The sequence below is a fragment of the Peromyscus californicus genome, unplaced genomic scaffold, assembly GCF_007827085.1.
Source record: "Peromyscus californicus insignis strain IS unplaced genomic scaffold, ASM782708v3 Scaffold_7__1_contigs__length_154581171, whole genome shotgun sequence".
Lineage (NCBI taxonomy): Eukaryota > Metazoa > Chordata > Mammalia > Rodentia > Cricetidae > Peromyscus > Peromyscus californicus.
Genome location: NW_026294595.1, coordinates 12,483,886 through 12,507,406, shown reverse-complemented (window position 1 = coordinate 12,507,406; position 23,521 = coordinate 12,483,886). Strand labels below are relative to the sequence as shown.

General features: G+C 50.9%; 1 protein-coding gene and 1 long non-coding RNA gene across 3 annotated transcripts in view; one reads left to right on the top strand and one right to left on the bottom strand.

Moving 5' to 3' along the window:
• Positions 1 to 23,490, top strand: part of Adamts13 (ADAM metallopeptidase with thrombospondin type 1 motif 13) — a 32,296-nt gene extending 8,806 nt beyond the window's left edge. Inside the window, exons 9-29 of the mRNA XM_052724403.1 lie at positions 1,171 to 1,275; positions 2,065 to 2,216; positions 2,320 to 2,383; positions 4,525 to 4,651; positions 5,811 to 5,959; positions 6,335 to 6,455; positions 7,172 to 7,252; positions 8,093 to 8,274; positions 9,170 to 9,305; positions 9,386 to 9,512; positions 10,121 to 10,306; positions 12,254 to 12,440; positions 13,300 to 13,420; positions 16,196 to 16,325; positions 16,407 to 16,586; positions 18,927 to 19,131; positions 19,858 to 20,170; positions 21,284 to 21,430; positions 21,708 to 21,884; positions 22,550 to 22,734; positions 23,299 to 23,490. Coding sequence (XP_052580363.1) covers positions 1,171 to 1,275; positions 2,065 to 2,216; positions 2,320 to 2,383; positions 4,525 to 4,651; positions 5,811 to 5,959; positions 6,335 to 6,455; positions 7,172 to 7,252; positions 8,093 to 8,274; positions 9,170 to 9,305; positions 9,386 to 9,512; positions 10,121 to 10,306; positions 12,254 to 12,440; positions 13,300 to 13,420; positions 16,196 to 16,325; positions 16,407 to 16,586; positions 18,927 to 19,131; positions 19,858 to 20,170; positions 21,284 to 21,430; positions 21,708 to 21,884; positions 22,550 to 22,734; positions 23,299 to 23,490 — 3,267 coding nt within the window. The remainder of the gene's footprint in view (positions 1 to 1,170; positions 1,276 to 2,064; positions 2,217 to 2,319; positions 2,384 to 4,524; positions 4,652 to 5,810; positions 5,960 to 6,334; positions 6,456 to 7,171; positions 7,253 to 8,092; positions 8,275 to 9,169; positions 9,306 to 9,385; positions 9,513 to 10,120; positions 10,307 to 12,253; positions 12,441 to 13,299; positions 13,421 to 16,195; positions 16,326 to 16,406; positions 16,587 to 18,926; positions 19,132 to 19,857; positions 20,171 to 21,283; positions 21,431 to 21,707; positions 21,885 to 22,549; positions 22,735 to 23,298) is intronic.
• LOC128101344 (uncharacterized) lies at positions 6,885 to 18,943 on the bottom strand. Of its 2 annotated transcripts, none has more exons than XR_008215073.1 (4): positions 17,047 to 18,943; positions 16,029 to 16,330; positions 13,280 to 13,409; positions 6,885 to 12,623 (listed from the first exon to the last, which is right to left on the bottom strand). It is a non-coding gene; the product is annotated as an uncharacterized LOC128101344 (long non-coding RNA). The 2 variants fall into 2 exon arrangements; XR_008215072.1 differs by having other exon boundaries at positions 6,886 to 12,490.
• Positions 23,491 to 23,521: the final 31 nt, after the last annotated feature.

Genomic DNA, 23,521 nt, shown 5'->3' with positions numbered 1-23,521 from the left:
TAAAACTAAAGTCCCCACAGTTTTGTTTGACTTTGCCTTACAGATTATGTAGTGGTACCTGGCACAAAGGCATCTAACCTATAGGGTGGGCTCAGCATAGAGGCCTCCAGGCTCCATACAGAGTAGGAATTTGGCTCACAAGAGGTGGTAAACGGAAAGGCCAGGGTCCCCTAAGTCAGACTTCCTCCCTAGGAGGTGTAGGACCTTCCCCCTTTGTCCAGGTGAGCCCCTCCCTCCCTCCTTCCACAAAAGCATTAAGAATTATGTTTAGGGACTGAGAATGCAGTTTAGTAGGTAAAGTGCTTGCTCCACTGGCATATTCAAAACCCCAAATTTGGTCTTGAACCACACAAACTGGGTATGGTGGCACATACTTGTAATCCCAGCACTCTGGAGATGAAGGCAAGAGAATTAGAAGTCAAGGCTATCCCTGGCTACATGAGGAGTTCAAGGATAGCCTGGGCTACATTTAAAAAGTTATGTTTAGTATTTTTATAAAATGCAAAATCTTTGAATTCTTTTTTTTCTTTCTTTTTTTGGTTTTTCAAGACAGGGTTTCTCTGTGTAGCTTTGTGCCTTTCCTGGATCTCACTCCGTAGCCCAGGCTGGCCTGGAACTCACAGAGATCCACCTGCCTCTGCCTCCCGAGTGCTGGGATTAAAGGCGTGTGCCACCACCGCCCGGCTAAAATCTTTGAATTATTATGTTTATTGATTTGTGTTAGAATGTCTATTTTTCTTTTCTTGTTAAAAATAATTTATTTTTATTTTATGGGCACTGGTGTTTTGCTTGCATGTGTGTCTGTATGAGAGTGTCAGATCCCCTGGAACTGGAGACAGCTGTGAACGGCCATGTGGGTGCTGGGAATTGAACCAGGATCCTCTGGAAGAGCAGCCAATGCTCTTAACCACTGAGCCATCTCTCCAACTCCAGAATGCTTACTTTTATTTGAAAGTTTGTTTTTCTCTTCTGGTTTTAAATATTAAGACATTTTCATGGCCCCTAGAAGCATGATGACGGGCCCTGGCAAGGTCCGTCCTCGCTTTTGATGGACAAATCAGTCAGCTGTGTTTGTTCTCCCAGGCTACTTGTCAGAGCGGAGTATTGACTGGTCTGGGAGGGACACTAAGCAGACAGCCTCTCAGTGGACCACCTGTCCATCTCTCTTAGGATGTATGCCAGGCTCTATCCTGCCACACAGACCCCCGGGACCAAAGCAGCTGCAGCCGCCTCCTTGTTCCTCTCCTGGATGGGACAGAATGTGGTGTGGAGAAGGTTAGAGAAGCATGAAGGATGGAGCTAGAGAAAGAGGGAGAAGGAAAGGGAGAGAGAGAGAGGAGGGAGGGAGGGAGGGAGGAGGAGGGAGGAAGGAAGGAGAGAGTCTGTGTTGGGGGCGGTGGTGAGGGTGAGAGAGGGGAGAGAACACCCAGAGCCTCTGCTCTTCACTCCCCATGCTTTTCCTGAGTAGGGTCTTACTGAGCTCTCACTCCAGGGCACTGTAGCACTCCTTACCCATTCCATTCTCCAGCCCTCTCTCACACAGAGAGGAGTTTGTTGAGTGACGACAAGGTCCAGGCATCCCCACTCAGACTGCCCTTGCCTTCATTGCCTGTACCATCTCCCTGAGGTTAATTTTCCATCTTCACTGGGTATCCAGACCCTTCTTCTGTTGGAAGCCTGATGTCTTCCCGTTAGCATTTACTCCCAAACAGAATGAGGTGTGTGATTGTGTGCCCCATGTTGGAGGTCCCTCTGTGGAGGGTACCTGTGTATGAAGTCTCTGTATGCTTTGGGAGGTCTCTATGTCTATTGGAAGACTCTGTGTGCAGCCCTTATGTACTGGGGGGGGTCTCTGTGTTGGGGTGCTCCCTGTCAGTGAGATCCCCATGTGTTAGATAGAGGTTCTAATGAGGGATATGGTCCCTGTGTTGGAAGTCTCTATGTGTGATGGGGAACTTTGTGTTCCGGAGCATCCCTCAGGTGTTAGTGTCCCTGTGTACTAGCCACATCCTATGTGTGCTGGGTCCCTGTGGGTGAGGGAGACAAAGCTGTCTTGTTTTGCAGTGGTGCTCCAAGGGTCGCTGCCGCTCTCTAGCCGAGCTAACCCCTGTGGCAGCAGTACATGGACATTGGTCTAGCTGGGGCCCCCCCAGTCCTTGCTCTCGATCCTGTGGAGGAGGTGTGGTTACCAGGAGACGGTGGTGTAACAATCCCAGGTACCCACAGAAGGTTTTCCCCGTAGGGAAGGTGGCTGCACCCCATTCTCTGGTTGCAACAGTGGTCACTTTTCACCCCTTTTTGTTTTGTGGGCATTTCCAGGCCTGCCTTTGGGGGACGTACATGTGTGGGTGAGGACCTCCAGGCTAAGATGTGCAACACACAGGTAGGTGGGTCTCCTAGCTGGGATGGTGGATAAGAGTTAGCACCAGATTGACTGACCTCCCTTTTGACTGGCTCGTGCCTTCCCTTTGAAGGAAATGGTGGTTAGCAAAGCCCCCATGTCACCGCTTCCCTCCCAGAGTTTCTATTCACCGTTGAGACGACATCTCTGTGACGAGAACTGACTCTGGGTATGAGGCCCCAGGAGCACACAGTGAGAAGTGCTTCATTCAGACACTGATGTGAAATGCATCCTGTTTAGTCAGCCATTCCAAAGTTCACAGTGCAGAGGCATTGAGCACCCCGGGAGTGCTGTGTAACCACTGATTATATCTGGTTCCAAACTTCACCTCAGGGGAACACCCCACACCAGTAAGCAGTCTCCCCTCTCCACCCCAGCAGCTCCAAGCTGTTTTCTGTCTTATGCAACTACTTGTTCTGAACATCTCATGTGAGCATCATCATGCAAGAGCCTGCTCCTTTGATACAGTATAACATTTTTCAGTGTTGTCCATGTTGTACCATGAGTCAGTACTTCCCTTCCTTTTGGGGGGGCTGGAGAACAGTCCATGATATGACCGGAATGCCTCTGTTTTTCTGTCATCATTTCTGTTGTCTGGGTCATTTGTACTTTTCAGCGAACCCTGCTGCTGTCAATGAGTTGGCTTGAGTTTTCAGTGACAAAACACCACAGACAGAGTAACTTATCAACAACAGAAATTAATTTCTTATGATTCTGGAGTCTGGAAGTCCAAGATAAGGTCCTGGCAAACTTGGTTTCCACTTCCCAGATGGTCCCTCTTGCCCTGTCCTCCAGAGGCTCGGAATACATGGTCTCATATGACAGAGGAGACAAAAGTGACAGAAGTCCTACAACAGAGCCCTCGGCCCTTTCATAAGAGTCCAGCCCTAATTATTCAGGCAGAGGCCTTGAGCCCTCAACACCTCTCAAGGCCACACCTCCTGGTCCTTCCTCATGAGGGCACCAAGCATCGTCATGGGTTTTGAAAACCACAGTAACGCCTAAAAGTAGAATTGCTGCTTGTATAGAAATACTATGCTTAACTTACACTTTTTCCTCTTTTTAAAAAGCCATGTTTAACTTTTCCAAGTGTCATGTGTGCATGACTCTCTATGTGTATACTCACATGTGTGTGAGTACCTTTGAAGGCCATAACAGGCTGTGGGATCCCCTGGAGTTACAGGTAAATCACCTGACACGGGTGCTGGCTTGCAACCAAACTTGAGTCCTCTACAAGAACAGTAAGTGTGTCTAACTGCTGAGCAGGAGATTGAGGCAGACATTGTTCCAGACCACTCCCCGTTTTTTTTTTTTTTTTTTTTTTGAGACTGGGTTTAACTATGTCACCTAGCTGTTCTAGAACTCACTATACACAGCGACCCACCTGCCTCTGCATGCCAAGTGCTGAGATTAAAGGTGTGCACCACCACACCTAGTTTTAAGCTTAACAAACTGTTTCTCTTTACAACGGGGCCATTTTTGCCATTTTGTATTCCTACCAACACTGTGTGAGGGTTCCAGTGTCTCCATGTCCTCTCCTGCATGTGAGTTTTTAGTCTAGTTGTCCTAGCTGTCATGAGGTGGTAGAATCTATTCTCTGCATCAGATGGCTGCCAGCTGCCGGAGCATTCAACACGTGATAACACACCCCTGTCCTACTTCTTGCCTTCTGCTCAATACCCAAGGCCTCGTCAGACCTTGAGAGGAGGGAGCTGTGGTTGTCAACTCTTCCTATCTGGTCAACTTCAGTCCTTTCCTCCCAGCACAGTGAGGCAATGCGGCATTTCAGGGTCACAGTTCCTCATTTCCTGCCCTACATGCACCTGTGAACAGAATATACAGCTCAACCACAGTTCTTCAGGTTCAGGACTTGGAACCAGAGGCCCCAAGTGCCACATTATTTCCTGTTTTTTCTTCCTGCTGCTGCTGTGTCCTTTACAGATTATCTGGAGTTTTCCCATGGGCAAAGAGAGGCAGATCTGGTCACCCACAGACTGCTGAGCGGAGATAAAGCACAACCCCGGGCTAAGTTATCCCCATCTCTTGACCCTGCATGCAGAGTGCATGCTGTCTCCCACTGGCAAGAACCCTGCCTCTACCTGTCCTCTGCCTCCTCTGGCCAGGCTTGTGAGAAGACTCAGTTGGAGTTCATGTCCGAACAGTGTTCCCAGACTGACAGCCAGCCATTACACCTTTCCCAAGGCAGTGCCTCCTTCTACCATTGGGACGCCGCTGTGCAGTATAGTCAAGGTGGGCTGTGGGGCCTGGGGGAGCAAGGCAGAGCTCTTGGGGTTGGCCAGTGTCTTAGTTATTTGTCCTGCTGCTGAGATAAAAGATAAAATATCCCAACAAAAGCAACTTCCAGAAGGAAGGGCTTATTCTGACTCACAGTTCCAGGGTACAGTCCATCGTGGCAGGGAACTTGTATCAGCAGAAGATTGAGGCAGCTGGCCATATTGCACCTGAAACCAGGAAGCAGAGAGAGACAGAGACAGAGACAGACAGACACAGACACATACACACAGAGAGAAACAGAGAGACAGAGACATACATGTGTGTGTGTGAAAGAGAGAAAGAGAGGGAGAGAAAGAGACACAGACAGGCAGGCGGACACACACACAAGAGACAGATAGACAGACAGACAGAGACAGGCACACACACAGAGACAGGCAGATACACACACACACACACACACACACACACACACACACACACACACAGAGAGAGAGAGAGAGAGAGAGAGAGAGATGTTTTCAGCTTGCTTTCTCCGTATTTAGTAGTCCAGGACCTCAGCCTGTAAAATGATGCTGCCCATTTTTAGGATGGGTCTCCCCTCAATTAATCTAATCAAGAGAGTCCCTCACAGGTAGGACCAGAAGCTAACCCAATCCAGATCACCTCTTATGGCATGTCTAGAGGCTTGTCTTCTAGGTGGTGACTGCAGATCCTGTCAAATTGGAATCAGCATTAACCACCCCAGCCTCCATCACTCCAGTGCTGGCTAGGCAGACTTGACTCATGCTCTGGTATCCCACAGGCCATGTATTGCTCTCCAGCTTGGTCTGCCTCCCCAGATAATAAGCAGTGAAATTCTATCTTAGAAGTGTCTTCTTCTGGGCTCACTAGAGGAATTCAGGGAGATACTTCAGGGGAAATGCCAATGTGATCCTTGGCTCATAATCCAGGAGCTATGGTTATGAGACCAGAATATAATATGGCCTTGGAGGTAGAACAGCGGTCCTGGCTACACGTGCAAAGCATATAGTTAGCTGAGGCTGGTGGGAGGAAGCCCACTTAGACCCGGTCTGGCAGAGCTACTATAGCAGGTCCCAGAGGAACTTCCTACCTACCTCACTGTCCTCCTTGTTCACCTTTGAACACCAGACTTCCTTGTCACTCTGCCTCCTAGGGGACACTCTGTGCAGACACATGTGCTGGGCTGTCGGAGAGAGCTTCATTGTGAGCCGAGGAGACAGTTTCCTAGATGGGACCCGTTGTGTGCCAAGTGGTCCTCGGGAGGATGGGACCCTGAGCTTGTGTGTGTTGGGCAGCTGCAGGGTAGGCATGTGGACAACCGAGGTGCCCCTCTGTCCTTGTGGTCAAGGCTTTCCTCTCCCCATAGAAGGCTCTGGGGCAAGGGGAAGGGGGAGGTTGGTCTATGGGGGCTAGCGCAATGGAGCTGCCCTGTGTCTGCTGGGGAGTATTGTTGGGAACAGGATGGAACTTGGAGTCAGCCTATATTACAGGCCAAACTGTGACCTTGAGCAAGTCATCATGGGAGCTCCCTAGGTGCAGTTGCTATGTAGATACCAGGAGCTGTGGGGAAGCTACAGAGTTATGTCAATCTCAGAGTTTCACAGCCAGCAGGGCTGTGGCACCAGAGAAAACAGCACCTCGATAACACAGGCCTTCCAAACACCCCCCTTTGCACAGACCTTTGGCTGTGATGGCAAGATGGACTCCCAGAAGGTTTGGGATGCGTGCCAGGTGTGCGGAGGAGACAACAGCACTTGCAGTAAACAGAATGGCTCTTTCACAGCTGGGAGAGCCAGAGGTAGGCTGCCCTGCGTGGAGGGTGGGTTTCCCAGCAGTCTGCAGGGATCCAGCCTCCAAAGTGTTAACCTGGGCTGCTCAGGCCACAGCACCCACATGCTGGCTCAGCTCTGGGTACCTTCCTGAGTATTTCAGTTCATTCTTCCTTCTCTGATGTCTTCTCATGGCAGGCTCAAACTCCAACAACATTGCCTCTGCACACAGGATTGTAACACCCCAGTAATTCCCTCACTGCAGCTGTGATGAGAGGGGGGAAAAACCCGAGAGAACAAGTAGCACCCCGAATAACTGTCAGGTCACTTCTTCCTTCCCACTCAGGAGCCCCAGCAGGGAGGATACAGTGGACAAAAGGGGAGAGAGAGAGAGAGAGAGAGAGAGAGAGAGAGAGAGAGAGAGAGAGAGAGAGAGAGAGAGAGAGAGAGAGAGAGATTAAAAAAGTAAAAAGTCAATTGCCAGCACTGAGTGCAAGATCAGCAGAGAACTTGGGCCCTGCCTCTCTGGCTGTGCCTTGGATCTGGTCTATGCTCCTGGCCTTGGCAGGGCCCTTCAGATGGTCCCTTGGCCTGGCGTTGACCTCTTACCATGATGTGGATTCATTGCCACTGAAACGAGCCCTATGACACTGTTCATGTCTCTGTCCAGCTAGGATTGTCTTCTTTGGCAGTGGTATAGGTGACCATGAAGACCAAGCAGCCCTCTTGCTCTGCTTATCCCTAGAATATGTCACATTCCTGACAGTTACTCCCAACATGACCAGCGTGCACATCGTGAACCGCAGGCCTCTCTTCACACACTTGGGTGAGATGACTGAAGGACCCTTTCCTGCACTTAGCGATCTATGTCTTAGTCTCTGAGATGCCTTCACCCCTGATACAACTGCAAGATGGAAGGGACTCCCAACCACCCAGACCCTGTCAAGAGCTGCCGCACTCACAGCTAAGCTATTCCCAGGGCGGGTGAAGGGTGGGAGGATGCAGGTTAAAACTGCCTGAAAAGGAATATGGAAGCTAAGCATAGAGGAGACTAGGCTTGACAGCTGCAGGCCCCAGGAACTGCTGCTTTCCAGCACCTGGGCATAACCTATTCCCAGAGGATGACCATGCCAGGAATCTGACCTTTTAAGTGTCAGAATTTCCAGAGGACTCCTTTTGAAGATCCTGTCCCGGGAGACTTCTGTTTTGTCTCAGAGGCTAGCTTCTGACCTTAGACCCCATGGAAGGGGTTTTGATCCTGGGTCCTAGAGCCTGAACCCTTATGTGAGCATGCTCAGTGAAGGCAGAGGTCACAACCCTCACCAGCTTCCAGAAAAAGGCATGGAGCAACCACTGTGGAAAAGCCTCCTGGGTGGGTTGTATGTGCCAGAGGTGTGCATTGCTATGGAGGGGTTTGGTTAATGAAGATGCCATCTGACTGAGACACCAGAAGGACCAGTTCCTTAGGGGCAGGTTTGGAACCTTGGAAGGAGCTAAGGCTGTGGTTTGGGGATTAGACCCTGTTGGCAGAGATGCTCCTGCCCCTTGTCTTGCTACCATCTTTAACCCTGTCCTTTCAAGAGTGGCCCTATCCCACTAAACAGAATGCTGGCCTATGAGGAGGGATGGTGACTACTCCATAGTGCTGATGGTCCTGTTCTCAAAGCGGTGAGGATCCAGGGGCACTACATTGTGGCAGGGAAGACCAGCATCTCACCTAGCATCATATACCCTTCCCTTCTGGAGGACTGCCGTGTGGAGTACAGAGTGACTCTCACTGAGGACCGGCTGCCCCACTTAGAAGAGATTCACATCCGGGGACCTGTCCGGGACGACATGGAGATCCAGGTCACCGATCAGCCAGGCTAGGGGGGACAGGGTGGGGAGTCAGCAGGCCTTCAGTGGTGGCTCTGAATATCTGCTTGTTTGTCTGTAATTCTTCCACTCACTCACCAATCCTTGCAGTAGTTATTTGGGAACCTACTACAAGTGGGGCTCTATGTAAGGTGAAATGCAGCAGGAACCACTCACAGGATTAGTGTATTGCAAGTCAGTGTAAAATGTGCCTGTATCCAGGGCATGCAGAAGGCCTCAGAGGTCTGAGAATCAAAGAAGGTAGACTTTATGCTGGAATCAGGGACTGCCCTGCAACCAGGAAAGCATGGTGAAGCCGAAGGATGGGCCATGGGCAGTCCTCTGAGATGAGGCATAGACCAAGCAAGGAGTCCCTGTCCCAGCTGGCATGTGGGGCCCTTCTTGGGATGGAGGATGGCTCTTGCTTCTTCTTTGGGAGGCAGAAGCACATGAGGCCCTGAAAGGTTTCATGTAGGGATGTTCTCAAAGAAGTGCCTCCTCTGTGTGTGTTCCCTGCGTGCTCTGCTAAGAAAGGCATGCAAGAGTGGACCAAAGCTAAAATGGCCTGAGCCTTCACCTTCCATCCCGGCCCGGACCCCTTCTGCTGTACCACTCTCTGCCCTGGCACTACTCCTGACCTCCTTGGCTGTAGACTGCCCCCACCTCATTAACATTCCCATAATACCCTACCCACACCTACTACCTCTTTGGTACATACCTGTTCTGCTCCACATTACTCAAAGCTCCTTGACACTCAAGTTCTGTCGGCCTGCTGGGAACATGGGAACTGGAGAAATGAAGTGCTGGAATGCTTCTGGGACAGGCGGGTGTGGCAGAGATCCCAGGGTGTGCCTGTTCAGGGCCTGAGCTCTCATCTGTCCTGATGTAGGTGTACAGACGATATAGGGAGGAATATGGGGATCTTACACACCCAGACATCACCTTTACCTACTTTCAACTGAAGCAGGAAGCCGTTTGGGTATGGACTGCTATACGTGGACCCTGCTCAGTGAGCTGTGGGGCAGGTGAGGCCCAGGGCAAGGCTTGCCTAAGGCTCTGCTGGACCTCATGTGGAGGTGGTTGAGTCTTTGATCTGCCCTTCCAGGGCTGCGCTGGGTGACCTACAGCTGCCAAGATCAAGCTCAAAAGGGGGTGAATAATGCCCTGTGCCAAGGGAGCCCACAGCCACCTGCATGGCAAGAGCCCTGTGTCCCTGCCCCCTGCCCTCCGTAGTAAGTACCAAGCTGGCCAGCCACCTGGTTTGTGATGACTCTTGTGGCCTGAGCAGACTGGAAAGCATCTCTACGTGTTGTTTTTTTCAGTTTTAGCTACAACTCTGTGGGCTGGGCTCTGTCGGTGTCCCCATTCTGTGAGTGAGGACACCAAGACTTGAGTACACACAGTCACAGAGGCAGTCTGGTCACATCCGCTGCCACCTTGTCTGGATGTTCTGAGGCCTCTCTGAGCTCAGGTTCTCAGTGCAAGATGGTGGTGACCACCCTACCAAGGAGAACGGTGGTAGGGCCAGCACCTGACCTTTACTGGCTTCTGCCAACTGGTAACAGAATTGTGTTAGGACAAGGCTATCTTGCTGAGTATGGGACTACGGAGGCCCCCAGCCATCACTATAAAATACCTGGCCTCAGGTTCAGAAGTATGTTAGGAGAGGTCTCCAAGGCTGGTCTCAGAACAGTGACTTGGATACACAGGGCCTGGACCAAACCAGAGGAAATGTGTCATCAGGATCAGCGAGATAGACCTGCTTGCCTTCCATCCCATGCCCCTGAGCCAACTGGGAGACCTGGCCCCAGGCCTGATGTTCTGTCCCTTTCTTCCTTAGCTGGACAGCTGGAGACTTCAGCCCATGTAGCGTGTCCTGTGGTGGGGGTCTTCGGGAGCGGTTGGTGCGCTGTGTGCAGGTCCAAGATGGTTTCTTAAGGACTCTGCCACCAGCCCGGTGCAAAGCGGTAGCCCAGCAGCCAGCAGCAGAAGTGGAAAATTGCAACTCCCAGCCCTGTCCCACCAGGTGAGCATATTGAGGCTGGTGCAGCAGGCTCCTTGGCAGGGTTTGTCCCTTCACTGAGATCCACCCTTGTAGAGGTTCCTCTCTTCCTGAGGGCTCCATCCTGGTGACAGATGGTGGTGCCTGGTCTTGTGAACATCAGCTTCCTCACTATTCAAGAGGTGCTGGGCTGCTCATCTATTTCTAACACCTGGGTGATGTGGGGATGAGGGCTGTGATGATGGCACAAAACTGTGAATGTAAAGCTCGTATCACCAATCATCATTGTCATCTCTCCTTCAGTGACCATGTAACTGTCTTATATCCTCCATGTCTGAACTGATCCTGGCTTATTGGTCTGCCTGTCACCAACGGGCTGGATGACTGTCGCCTCCTTTTCTGAATTCAGGCTTGCTGTCTGTCCAATGGGAGAGCCCGAGATTATTGGTGGCCCACCTATGGCTCTGGCTCCTTCCTCTTCTCTCACACATGGCCAGCATTGCAATCCTTCTCTTAGCTGCTCTCTTTGGGTTTTCTTGCTGTGAAGAGACACCATGACCATGGCAATTCTTATAAAGAAAAATATTTAATTGGGTGTAGACTGAAGTTTCTCGGTCTCGCCTGTTCCCACCCGGGGAAGCAGCCATTTTTATAAAATAATCACTCAGAGGTTTCATATTAATTACAAACGGTTTGGTCTATGGCCGGGCTTATTACTAACTAGCTCACTCATCTATGCATCACCACATGTTTCGTGGCTTTACCTCATTCCATTACATCTTGCTTCTCAGGAGGCACTTGCAGCATCTCCCCCAACTCTGTCTCTCTTCTCCCTGTATCTTGGCATGGATTTCCTGCCTGGCTATAACCTGTCTTGCCATAGGCCAAGGCAGCTTCTTTATTAACCAATGGTAGCAACACATATTCATAGCATACAGAAAGACCATCCCACAGCAGTTGGGGTTGGCTTACAGGTTCAGAGGTTTAGTCCATTATCATCATGGAGGAAGCATGGCAGCATGCAGGTAGACATGGTGCTGGAGAAGGAGCTGAGAGTTCTACATCTTGATCTACAATCAACAGGAAGTGAACTGTGGCCCTAGGTATAGCTTGAGCATAGGAGACCTCAAAGCCCACCTCCACAGTGACATACTTCCTCCAACAAGGCCACACCTCCTAACAGTGCCACTCCCTATGGACTACATATTTAAACACATGAGTCTATGGAGGCCACTCCTATTCAAACCACCACACTTGTGGAGGCATGATCCAGCCTCAGCATCCTTGATACCATGGTGCTCTAGGCAGCCACCATGCATGGGTGGCATACAGTGAACCATTTGTCACCCCTCAACTGGTACTGTGAATGCACATGGCACCTGCTTGTTTCTCATCCTCTACAACCAGGCATGAAGTGTGTTGTTGGTTGGTTGTGGAGGGATTACTGTTGCCTATGCAAGGCAGTTGAGTAGGGCTCTGCCTTCCCATCCCCAGCCACAGGTTGAGTATGTGGTTGGCATGCATAAAGTTATTTTTTATCTTTAAATTACAGCTCTGTGTGTGTGTTTGTGTGTGTATGTGTGTGTTTGTGTGTGTATGTGTGTGTTTGTGTGTGTATGTGTGTGTTTGTATGTGTGCGTGTGTGAGTGAGCCATGGTGCAAGAAGGACATGGAGGTCGGAGGACAACTTGCAGCCATCAGTTTTCTCCTTCCACCTTATGGGACCCTGGGATCAGACTGGCGGGGTTGGAGCCAGATACCTTTGCCCGCTGAGCCATCTCACCATCCCAACACAGAGTTCTTGTTGAGGAAAACCTGAGGTGTGATGGACCAGTGCGTCAGAGAAAGCCCCTGAGCTTTGCTTTTTAGTGGGGATCCTAGACACCACCCCCACCCACCCTCAGGAGTTAGGCTGCACCTCCCACTAGCCAGCAGAGGCATGGCCTGATGACAGCCCTGTGTTATCTTCAGACCGGAGGTGTCACACCCTGGCCCTTGCGTGTCCACCTGTGAAGACCGGGCCTCAGGGAATGTGACATGTGTGCCCAGAGTGAGTGACCTGGAGAACCCAGCAACTGCAGGTCCCTGCCTCACACATGAGATGCCGCCGACGCTGGAGCCCTGTTTCAGGACCACATGTTCTCCAGGCTGGGGTCAGGTGAGTGGATGGGGAAGAAGGGTGGCTGGGACTCCCGGGTCCTTTCTTAGCTGGGAGAATGAAAAATATAAGTTGTAATCTTCCTGTAGGCCAGAATGAGGACTCCGTTCTTCTCAGGGTGCTGTTTGAGGAACACCCCATCAGAGGACACACTTAGAGTGCCTCTGAAAGGGGCAAGCCAGGCTGAGAGAAAATAGAGCTTGTTAGAAGCAGCTGAGTGGGGGTTATTTTGAACCAAATCCAGGGCCTTCAGCATGCTGGGCAAGCACTCTATTACTGAGCTACCCCTGGTCCTTTTCTTCATATATTTAAAATTTTGAGACAATGTCTCACTAAATTTCTGAAGTTGGCCTTGAACTCTGTCTATAGCCCACGTAACCAGTGAACTTTCAATCCTCGTGCCCAGGCCTCCCAAGTTGTAGTGATCACAGGCCTGTGCCTCCAAGCACAGGAATGGAAGAGTTCTTCCAGCTGCTATGAGAGTAATTCTTCCATCTTTTGCCCATTACCCAGGGCCCAGGGCTGATGGTGTTGCTCTCAGGCTAGAAGGCCCTGGATTCTTATGGGCTGGGGACTGCAGAGCCAAGCATGCTTGCAAATCCACTCCTGTTTCTTAGTTTCCAGCCCCCTCCCACAGAGAATACTTGGAATGATAAGGAGCCTGAACAGGCCAAAGAGAGGCACATGCTGAGGGCCTCAAGAGGGGCAGGACACAGGCCTCCTTAGAGAACAGGAGGGAGGCAGCCCTGGTGTGTTTGGAATATTCCCTCTTCCCTCCTGAAAAGGAGAGGAGCAGGGAGCAGAGAGCTCAGAGGCAGAAGTGAGAATGCCAGACTCACCTGCTCATTGTTCTTTTTAGCTGGACACCACGGCTCTGGGAGAGGAGGCTCCAACCCCTGCGGGCAGCGACAAGCCAGGGCCTCAGGCTGCACATGTGTGGACTCCTCTGGTGGGACTGTGCGCCACCTCCTGTGGACGAGGTGAGACCCTGAGGACATTGATGAAACCTCTCTTACTTCTCTTACCTACCCACCTCCTGCCCAGATCAGTGCTGAAGGAGGGGGCTGCCAAGAAAGCCAAACTATGTGAGTATGGCACTCAATAAATCCTCTACATGTGTTTCATGCCTGACTGAAAGATAAAGATAAATCCTAGAAAGACTGGTGCCCAAGAGTGTGTCCCTTAAGTCCCACAGAGCTGTGTGCAAACTGACCACCAAAGCCGAAAAGTCAGTTTAAAGATACATTAAAAAAAATGTGTCGTTTTTAAACTAAATCTCAGTCTTACAATTTTACCAATAAAGAGTCAAGAGTCAGGTGCTTGGGTGAAAACCTGCTAGCTCAGAGAGGCCAAGGAGCAACCAGTTGACCTTCTACTTAGCCAATGTCCCAAAAAACAGAGCTTCTCTTCCACTGTCCCAAATCAAAAAGGCCACCAAATCCAAGTCTCTCCCTACTACGTTCTGTGCATTTCTCTATGTTTTCCTGACTCCCTCTTACTCTCTGTGGCTATTTCCTGCCAACTAGTTACTGGCTCCACCTCTTGACCCAGGGTTGATTTATTTAATTAATGCAATCTTGGGCTTCATAGTGCGACTAAATATCCTACAACAAAAAAGTGTTCTCTCTTCTCTGTTATGGAAAACACCCACAGACCTCTTAGTCATTTAAAAATATTTGTGTGTGTGTGTGTGTGTGTGTGTGTGTGTGTGTGTGTGTGTGCCTGTATGTATGTCTGTGCATCATGTGTGCACAGCCATGAGGCCAAAAGAAGCATCAGATCGATCCCCTAGAACTGGAATTACAGATGGCTGTGAGCTGCCATGTGGCTGCTGGAACCAAACCCATGTCCGCTGCAAGAGCAATAAATACACTTAACCACTGAACCACCTCACCAGCCCCATCTCTTAAACATTTTAAATGTTTCATCCAGTGGCATTAATCATATCCACCTTGTTGTAAAGCCATTGTCACCATCCATCTCCAGAACATTCCACTCTTCCAAACCAGACCCTGTCTTCATTAAACACCAACATTCATCTCTTACACTTTAGTTTCATTCTCTATGGATTTGACTCTTACCTCATCTATGTGGAATGTGTCACTCTGTGACTGGCTTCTGTCACCTAGGTTCATACATGTTGTAATGGTGTCAGAATCCCGTCTTGACTCCAAAGAGTGTTCCACTGTAGATCTGGACCATGATATTTTTGTCACCCGTGAGTAGACACATACTAGCACCCTCCTTCCAACTTTTGTTAGCAGTACTGCTCTGAGCATGTGCCTATGTCCCCCAGCCTGGCTTTTGGTTCTTCTGGTGTGCACAGGAAGAGGAATTGCAGAGCCATGTGGCCAAGCTTTGTTTAACTTTTGCAGGCTCCTCTGCACTTTCAGAATGAAATTTTACATCCCTACCAGCAGGGCACAGGGTTCCAGCCTCTCCACATCCTTATTAATATTTGCTGTTTTCTGAGTTTTCAATAGCCATTCTATGGGACTGAGAAGGGTGTAAGAAGACTCACAATGTCCTTAAACAGCCCTAACCACTTGCTTACCCAAACCTACACCTGTTTAGAACTGACCAGAAGAGATTCCTAAGGGATGGAGAAAACCAACCCTAATAAAACCTTTTTGATGGATACAGCAGGATCTCATGTAGTTCAGGCTGGTCTCTAACTATGTAGCCAAAGATGACCTGGAATTCCTAATCTTCCTGCCTCCATCTCTTGAGTGTTGGGATTGTATACTTATGCCAATATACACAGTACTTATTTTTTTTATGAATGTTTAATTATGTATGTGTATATGTGTAAGGATTTGTGCCCTTGAGTGCAGGTGCAGGAGAGGCCAGAAGACATCAGATTCCCTGGGGCTGGAGTTACAGGCCGGTATGAGCTGCCTGACTTGAGTGTTGAGAATTGAATGTGGTCATCTGAGCTCTTAACCACAGAACCATCTTCTCTCCTGCCCGTATGCACAGCAGTGCCAGGGGTTGAAACCAGGCCTTTGTGCATGACAGGCAAGCAAGCACTCTACCAATTGAGCTATACCCCTGCCCCTCAAGAGACATTCTTTAAAAAAATTGTTTCTTCCTCCTCCTCCTCCTCCTCCTTCTTCCGTTTTTTTTTTTTTTTTGTTGTTGTTGTTTTTGTTTTCAGGTAGGGTTTCCCTGTGTAGCCTTGGCTGTCCTGGAACTAGCTTTGTAGAACAGGCTGGCCAGAGATCTGCCTGCCTCTGCCTCCCAAGTGCTGGGATTAAAGGCATGTGCCGCCGCCACTTGGCTTTTATTTATTCTTCTTATTCTTCCACTTTTTGACACACACACACACACACACACACACACACACACACGTATATATGTTACTTTCTCCACAGCAAGTCCCCCTCCTACTTTTATATCTTGTTCGTTTGTTTTTGTTTGTGGCTACCACATATAAGCAGGATTGCTCACACGAACATGGATAGAGGTCAAGAGACACTGTTACAGCAATTTCCACAATGCTTCGCAGTAACAGCAGCAGCTTCGGGCAGCAGGCATCTCACACCTTTCATTATTCAGTCTCTATAAATGATTCTGCTAGGTACATACCATGATATGAAAACCAGGGGATCAGAGAGGTTAAGTCAGTTATTCACATGCACACAGCTGGAAAGTTGCAGATGGACCTTGGCTTTGGAGCTGACCAGGGAACAAAGGCTGTGGTTCTTGCTAAGCTGACCTACTGGGTCAACAGCATCCCTGCTTCTTCCGGACAGGTTTGATGGAGTTGCGTTTTCTGTGCATGGATTCTGTCCTCAAGGTGCCTGTCCAGGAGGAGCTGTGTGACTTGGCCAGCAAGCCCTCGAGCCGGTGGGAGGTCTGCTGGGCTGGCCCATGTCCTGCTCGGTGAGCTGGGGAAGGAGAGTGCAGAGAAAGGAGTCTGACCCCAGGGCTGGTCTCCTATAAAACCTTGGCCTTCTCCTTCAGGTGGGAGACTCAAGTCTTGGCACCATGCCCTGTGTCCTGTGGAGGGGGACGAGTACCACTAGCTGTTCATTGTATGCAGCTGGACCATGGCCGACCTGTGTTTCTACCTCACTCCAAGTGCTGGCCAGTGCCTAGGCCATTCCCCTTCAAGGACTGCAACCCTGAGCCCTGTCCTGCTAGGTAAGCACCTTGCCTGGGAGAGAGGCAGCACTGGATCTGCATTCAGCTCTGCCACCACCCCCAGATGATGTACATTTGTAGGATCTGGGATGGTGATGACATAGGCACTTTTTTTTTAAAAATCTATTTGATTTTTATGAGACAGGGTCTCATTATGTGGCCCTGGCTGTCCTAGAATTTGCTATGTAGACTAGGCTGGCCTCGAACTCACAGAGATCTACTTACCTTTGCCTCAAAGGTGTGTGCTACCACTCCTGTCCACTTTTTTTTTTTTTTTTTAAATACTGGGGCTTTGTACATCTAGACAAGCACTCTACCACGGAGCTATATTCCCACCCCCTCCCCTTTACCTTTATGCCAAGACAGGGTCTCGCTAAGCTGCTCACTAACTTCATTATGTAGCCCAGGTAGGCCTTTAACTTATGACCCTTCTGCCTCAGCTTCCCAAGGCTTCTCTTACCTGGCACAGTCAGGCACATAAGTTGATGGAACATTTATTCACTGCTCGTTCTTTACTGAACACCTGCTATGCCCAGGCACTAGCTGCAGTCAGAGGACATAGTAATGACAAAGTAAAAAGATGTCCTGGAACTGACAATGGGGGTGATGGACAATGAATGAGACAGTGTGATGAGCAGTGTCTGGGGCAACGGAGCCAACCATGGTGGGTAGGGAAGTTTGCAGGGCTGGTGGCAGGTTCCAGGGTGAGGACAGCACTAGGACTTCCACTACAGACAGATACCTTTGCAGGTTCCCTTTGGTACCCTGACTTTCCCCCTTCAGCCTTTTGGACCCAATCTCTGTTTACCCTCAGCTTCCCCTTCTGTGAAGTGGGCTGGTTTAAATACTTTGTCCACTGTACTGAGCCTCCCGGTGGGGCAAAAGCTCTCCATGCCCTTTCCAACCTATTTTTTCCTGTTGGAGAAATGAGAGGAAGGTATGTTGCCCTTTGGGTCCCGCTAACTCCAGTTTTTCCCAGGTGGCGTTACAAGCTGGCGGCCTGTAGTGTGAGCTGTGGGGGAGGGCTCGCACGGAGAATCCTGTACTGTGCCCAGGCTCGTGGTGAGGATGATGACGAAGAGATTCTGCCTGACACTCAGTGCCAGGGATTGCCTCGCCCCGAGTCCCATGAGGCCTGCAGCCCAGAGCCCTGTCCTCCCAGGTAAGGGAGGTGGGTAGTGGTGGGGGCATGCCTAGTGCACAAGCTCCAGGCAGGACCCCTGGAGATTTCAAGGCCAAGCAGTAGCTCAGAGACACTGTAGAAAAACAGGGCTGCTTGGCAGGCTGTGCTGGGTATGAGAGATGAGGTTCAACTACAAATGGCCGGTGGGTTGTCAGTTCTACAAGCACAGCTGTCGGGGGCCTGCAGGCTCTGTGTATGGGAAAGCAGGGATGCCATTGCCCACAGAAACGGAAGCACTACCACCACAGACTGTCAGGCTTTTTATCAGGTTGTTTGACTTTTCCTTCTGTATATATAACGGTCTTAAATTTTGTAGCTTAGAATCTACTTGACACCCACAGCACATGTGTCTTGTCCTCTTCATTTTCGCTAAAGTTCCCGGTCTATGTGTCTGTTTTTTCTGCATGTCATATTTATGAATGACCTAGGGTTTTTTCTTCTTCTTTTTTTATTTTATGTAGGCCAGGCTAGCCTCAAACTCTCTATGCTGCTGAAGATAGCCTTGAATTCTTGAACCTCAGGCCTTCACCTCCCAAAGGTTGGAATTGTAGGCATGTGCCACCACACCCAGCTAAATCTCCTCTCTCTCTCTCTCTCTCTCTCTCTCTCTCTCTCTCTCTCTCTCTCTCCTTCTTTGTCTTTTAAATGGGGACAGCATGCACACATGAGTTCTGGTTACCACTGGGGTGTTGTGTGGCCACCCTGTAATCAGCATCTATGGTCTCTCTCCTTTCTAGGGCCTTAGTTTCTCAGCCAGGTATGATTCTGTCTCGAAGGCAGCTTCAGTTTAATAGTCATAATTAGGGACATTTGCTACTGGCTCCTAGTGGGCAGAAGCTAGTCATGCCTGTCTGGCAGTGCACAGGATAGGCCCCCCAGGACAAAGGGTCGTGCAGGGTCAGGTGCCAGTGGTGGCAAGGTGCAAACCATACACCCCTGAGGTCCCAGGGTCCCAGAGCAGCACTGGGCCAACCAATGACATGGGCATGAGGGGCAACATTGCAGCTTGTGAGATCAGTGGAAACCCAGGGCCAGGTAGGGATTTCAGTGGCCAGGGCAGACCACTGTTGAAGGAGCTGAGGGTCCTTCAAGAGTCCCCCATAGTGACCCAGCCTTCACAGAGGCCCAGCTGTCATTGGGATCTTCTGTTACTGCAGATGGAAAATCCTGTCCCTTGGCCCATGCTCAGCCAGCTGTGGCCTTGGCATTGCCACACGAACAGTGGCCTGCATGCAGCTTGACCAAGGCCATGACAGTGAAGTGGATGAAACTTTCTGTAAGGCTCTGGTGCGGCCCCAGAGCAGGGTCCCCTGCCTCATTGCTGACTGTGCCTACCGGTGGCACATCAGCACCTGGACAGAGGTAAGGGTGGTCTAATACTGATGCCGGGACTTCTAGCTGGGGCTAAGGAAAGCATCAGCTTTGTGCAGGAAGGGGCCTGTGGTCCTGATTCACTATGACCCTTGGAAGGAGGGGAGAGTCTGCTATGGTGTATGCTCAGAGCCAGGGACACAGCAAAGCGTGGAGACCCAGACAGCTGGGCTGAGAGAAGCCTGGTGTCTGCAGGTACTGGAATCCTCGCTACCACAGAGATCAATGTCACCTTGTGACAAGCACCCAGCAAATCACTAGGGAGACCAAGGGGGTAGAGCTTGGTTCCCCTGGGAGGAGTTCACTCACAGTGGCAGACAGCACACAGAGAGAACAGCTAGGATAAACTGTAGTCCTCAGAGCCTGCTCCCCACCTCACCTAACAGAAGGAATCTGGGCATCAGATGAAGATAGAAACTGCGGGAGGGCAGGACAAACATAGGTAGAGAAGGTCACCCTGGCCCCTTCTTTGGGGCTCTGAGGGGCAAAGAAACTGAGACAGTGATGGATGGACACCGAGACCAGAATCTCAGGTCTTACACACATGTGAGCCCCCACAAAGGCATCTCTTTAGTTCCAGTCTCCTCATCTGTAAAGCAGAGATACCTGTCATTTTCCAGGGTGTGAAGGGATGACATTACATCACATTGTCCTGTGGTCACTCTGTCTTCCCCTCTTTGGGAGGGTCACCATGATCTTCCCCTTCTTTCCTAACAGTGCTCTGTCTCCTGTGGAGATGGCATCCAGCGTCGGCATGACACCTGCCTGGGACCCCAGGCCCAAGTGCCTGTGCCAGCCAGCTTCTGCCAGCACCTACCCAAGCCTGTGACAGTGAGGGGCTGCTGGGCTGGACCCTGTGCAGGGCAGGAGACCCCCAGCTCACTGGCCCACGAGGAAGCTACTCTTCCCAGCCAGACCCAGGCTGCTGTCACTCTTGCTTCTCTGGAGTGGTCCCAGCCCCACGGCCAAGCCCGCACCCTCTTCCCAGCCTCCCAGTCTCCGGGGCTCCAGGAAAACCTGGAAGAGTCTGGTTAGGTTTATTCCTGCTTCCTCTGGGGGAGGTTGTCATCTCGACCTGGGCATGCCTGGACAAGCACTCAGTAACTAGACCCTGTGCCACTGGGCTCAGGGCCTCCTTCCCATCTGGCAAAGGGAAGCCATATTTTTCATGTTTGTATGTGCATGCTTGTGTGTGTGTGTATGTGTGTGTGTGTGCCTGTGTGTGTGTGCACGCGCAATCAGGTGCAGGTGTGTGTTGTGTGTGTGCACAGGTGCATGTGTGTGTGTGTGTGTGTGTGTGTGTGTGTGTGTGTGTATGTATACAGGTGCAGGTGTGTGTGTGTACAGGTGCAGGTGTGTGTGCACAGGTGCACGTGTGTGTGTGTGTGTGTGTGTGTACAGGTGCAGGTGTGTGTGTGTGTGTGCACACAATCAGGTGCAGGTGTGTATTGTGTGTGTGCACAGGTGTATGTGTGTGTGTATGTATACAGGTGCAGGTGTGTGTGTGCACAGGTGCAGGTGTGTGTGTGCACAGGTGCACGTGTGTGTATGTATGTGTGTGTGTATGTGTGTGTGTGTACAGGTGCAGGTGTGTGTGTGTGCGTGTGCACAGGTACAGGTGTGTGTGTGTGTGTGTGTGTGTGTGTGTGTGTGTGTGTAGACCAGGGGACAACCTTGGGTGTCATTCCTCAGGAGCTATCGATCTTGTTTTAGACAGGGTTCTCTCATTGGCTTGGAGCTTGCCCAAGTAGGTTAGGCTGGCTGGTTGAGTCCCAGGGATCCACCTGTCTCTGCCTCCCCAGTGCTGGGACTAGATGCACACCTCCATACTTGTCCTTTAAAATGTAGGTTCTGGGGGTTGAACTCAGGTCCCCAAGCTTTCAAGGAAGCACTTTACCAACTGAGCCATCTCTCCAGTTCAGAAGCCACACTTTTACTTCTGTCCCCTTCAAATAACCCAAAGGTTGCAGGGTCAGGAGCTCAGGTCCGTACAGCCCCAAGCCCACACACCACACTGCCTCCCTTTCCCCGAAGCATGTAAAAGTGGCCTAGTGCCTTGGATGCCCCCTTCTCACCCTTTGCCAGCCCCAGCTATCAGCCCTGCTCTGCTCTGGTCACCTCACTCCTCTTTCATCCTCTGTAGGTGCTTGTGGAAGGCAGTACCTGGAGCCCACAGGAACAATTGACATGCGAGGTCAAGGGCAGGTAGACTGCGTGGTGGCCATTGGGCGGCCTCTAGGTGAAGTGGTGACCCTCCAAATCCTCGAGAGCACCCTCAAGTGTAGTGCAGGTACATCCAGAGGCAAGGGGGCAACTGCTGAGCTTGGGGCCTGCAGCACAACTCCATTGTACCCCATTTCTGGCAGGATGCCCCTGCTTGGCATTTTAAGGCTGCTTCACGACTGGAGTGTGGGAATAAGATAGGAAACTGGGGGGATGAGAGCTTTGGTCACAAGCCCCCACTTAGTCACATTAGCCAGTAAGAGTGGTTATTTGAACTCAGCCCTGAGCCACTGCTGCTGACTTCGAGTGGGGGTGCTGGCTCCTCATTGCCTCACCCTTTCTAGGGGAGCTGTTGCTGCTTTGGGGTAGGTTCACATGGAGGAAGACATGCTGGAAGATGTCTGGCATGACTTTCAGCACCCAAACCAACACGTTGGTGGTGCGGCAGCACCGCGTGCTGCCAGGAGGAGGAGTCCTGCTACGGTACCGGAGCCAACCTGCCCCAGGGACCTTCTACAGAGGTATGGACAGCTGCCTGGGCCTCCCCACCTCCTCACAGGGTGGCTATGCCTGTGCTGCTGTGGACAGGGCATTTTCAACAGCGTCATGGGCAGGCCAGGAGAGAGCTGGCCAAGATGGAAACTGGGAGCAGGCCATGTCTTCCGCATAGTCAGGATGGGGTTCCTCTGTGGCCATGAAGCTGGATGGGTGGACATAGATATGGTCCATGTCCTTGTCCCATCCCTCAGGCCACTGCCCCATTCCCTTGACCTTGGTTCTTAGTTCTTTCAAGGTCCTCTCAGGTCTGTGCGCCACTTTCCCTCAGCCTGCTTCTGGTGACTTATATGTATATGCTGGCACTCACAAGCCCTCCTTTCCTTAAAAAAAAAAAAAAAAAATGGTGTGTGTGTGTGTGTATTGTCAGGCAGGGGTGGTGTCAGAGGTTCTCTCCCACCATGTGGATCCTGGGAATCGGACTCAAGTTGTCAGGCTTGTACAAAGCACTTCGTCTGCTGAGCCATCCCCACCTGCTCCTTTCAGATCACTGCCTGCAGCTAGTCTATTAGAAGTGGTCAGCGTGCAGGCTCAGCGGCAGCGAGGGGAGAGCCTGCCAGGGACCACCCTGGTATCAGTCGTCTCCCTGAGGTGGCCCACAGCCAGTCAGTCCATTTGTTCTTGCCCGTAGAATGTGACAGACAGCTCTTCGGACCTCGGGGTGAAATTGTGAGTCCCCCAGGGAACCCAGATGGGAGGAATGCAAAGAGCTGCCGGGTCTTCATCAGTGTGGCCCCACAGGCCCGCATTGCCATCCGTGCCCTGGCCAGTGACATGGCCACTGCCTCCAAGAGGACCAACGCCAACTATGTCTCGGTGAGGTCACCAGGATGGGGACAGAAAGTGGGGTGACTTTTAATATGATTCTAGAGAGCTGTCCCTAGGAAAAAGGATGGGGGTGCTGGGTTTAGGGGACCCTTTCAGTTTTTCACCCCAAACTTCAAAATTATTTGAAAGAATGGAAGGAGGGTTTCCTCCACTAACTCACCAGCAACTGCTTGCTGCTCTACCTGCAAGAAGGAAAAGGGGAACCCTTTCCTGGGGGTAGATTGCCTGTTGACCCAGGGTGAAAGCATCATGTGCATGCCTGGCTTTTTTTTTTTTTTTTTCCCAGAAGAGCATAGGTAGTGTTGAGGGTTTGTGTGCTCTACAAGGCATCAGATCACCCCAGAGTCAGACCTGAGCAGGATTCCAGTTCTGGCACCTGACTATGTGTCCTGGGGAAGGGGCCCAAGGTCTCTGAGCTTCAGTTTCTTGGACAGAATAGTGTCCCTTGTGGGGGCTCCTGTGAGAATCAAACATGACTCTAAGTAGCCAGGAGTCTATAAATTCTAGATAATGATCACTCATAGCCTGTCCTGGCTATTTGCTTCTCCCCAGATCAGGGATATCCACAGTCTGAGGACCACAACGTTTTGGGGGCAGCAGGCACTCTACTGGGAGTCGGAAGGCAGCGAGGCTGAATTGGAGTTTAGCCCTGGTTTCCTGGAGGCGCATGCCAGCCTCCAGGGTCAGTACTGGACCATCCCACTGAGAACACCAGAACAGGACAACAGTCTGGCTCTGTCTTAGATTTCTCTCCAACCGCCGGAAAGAGAGGCAA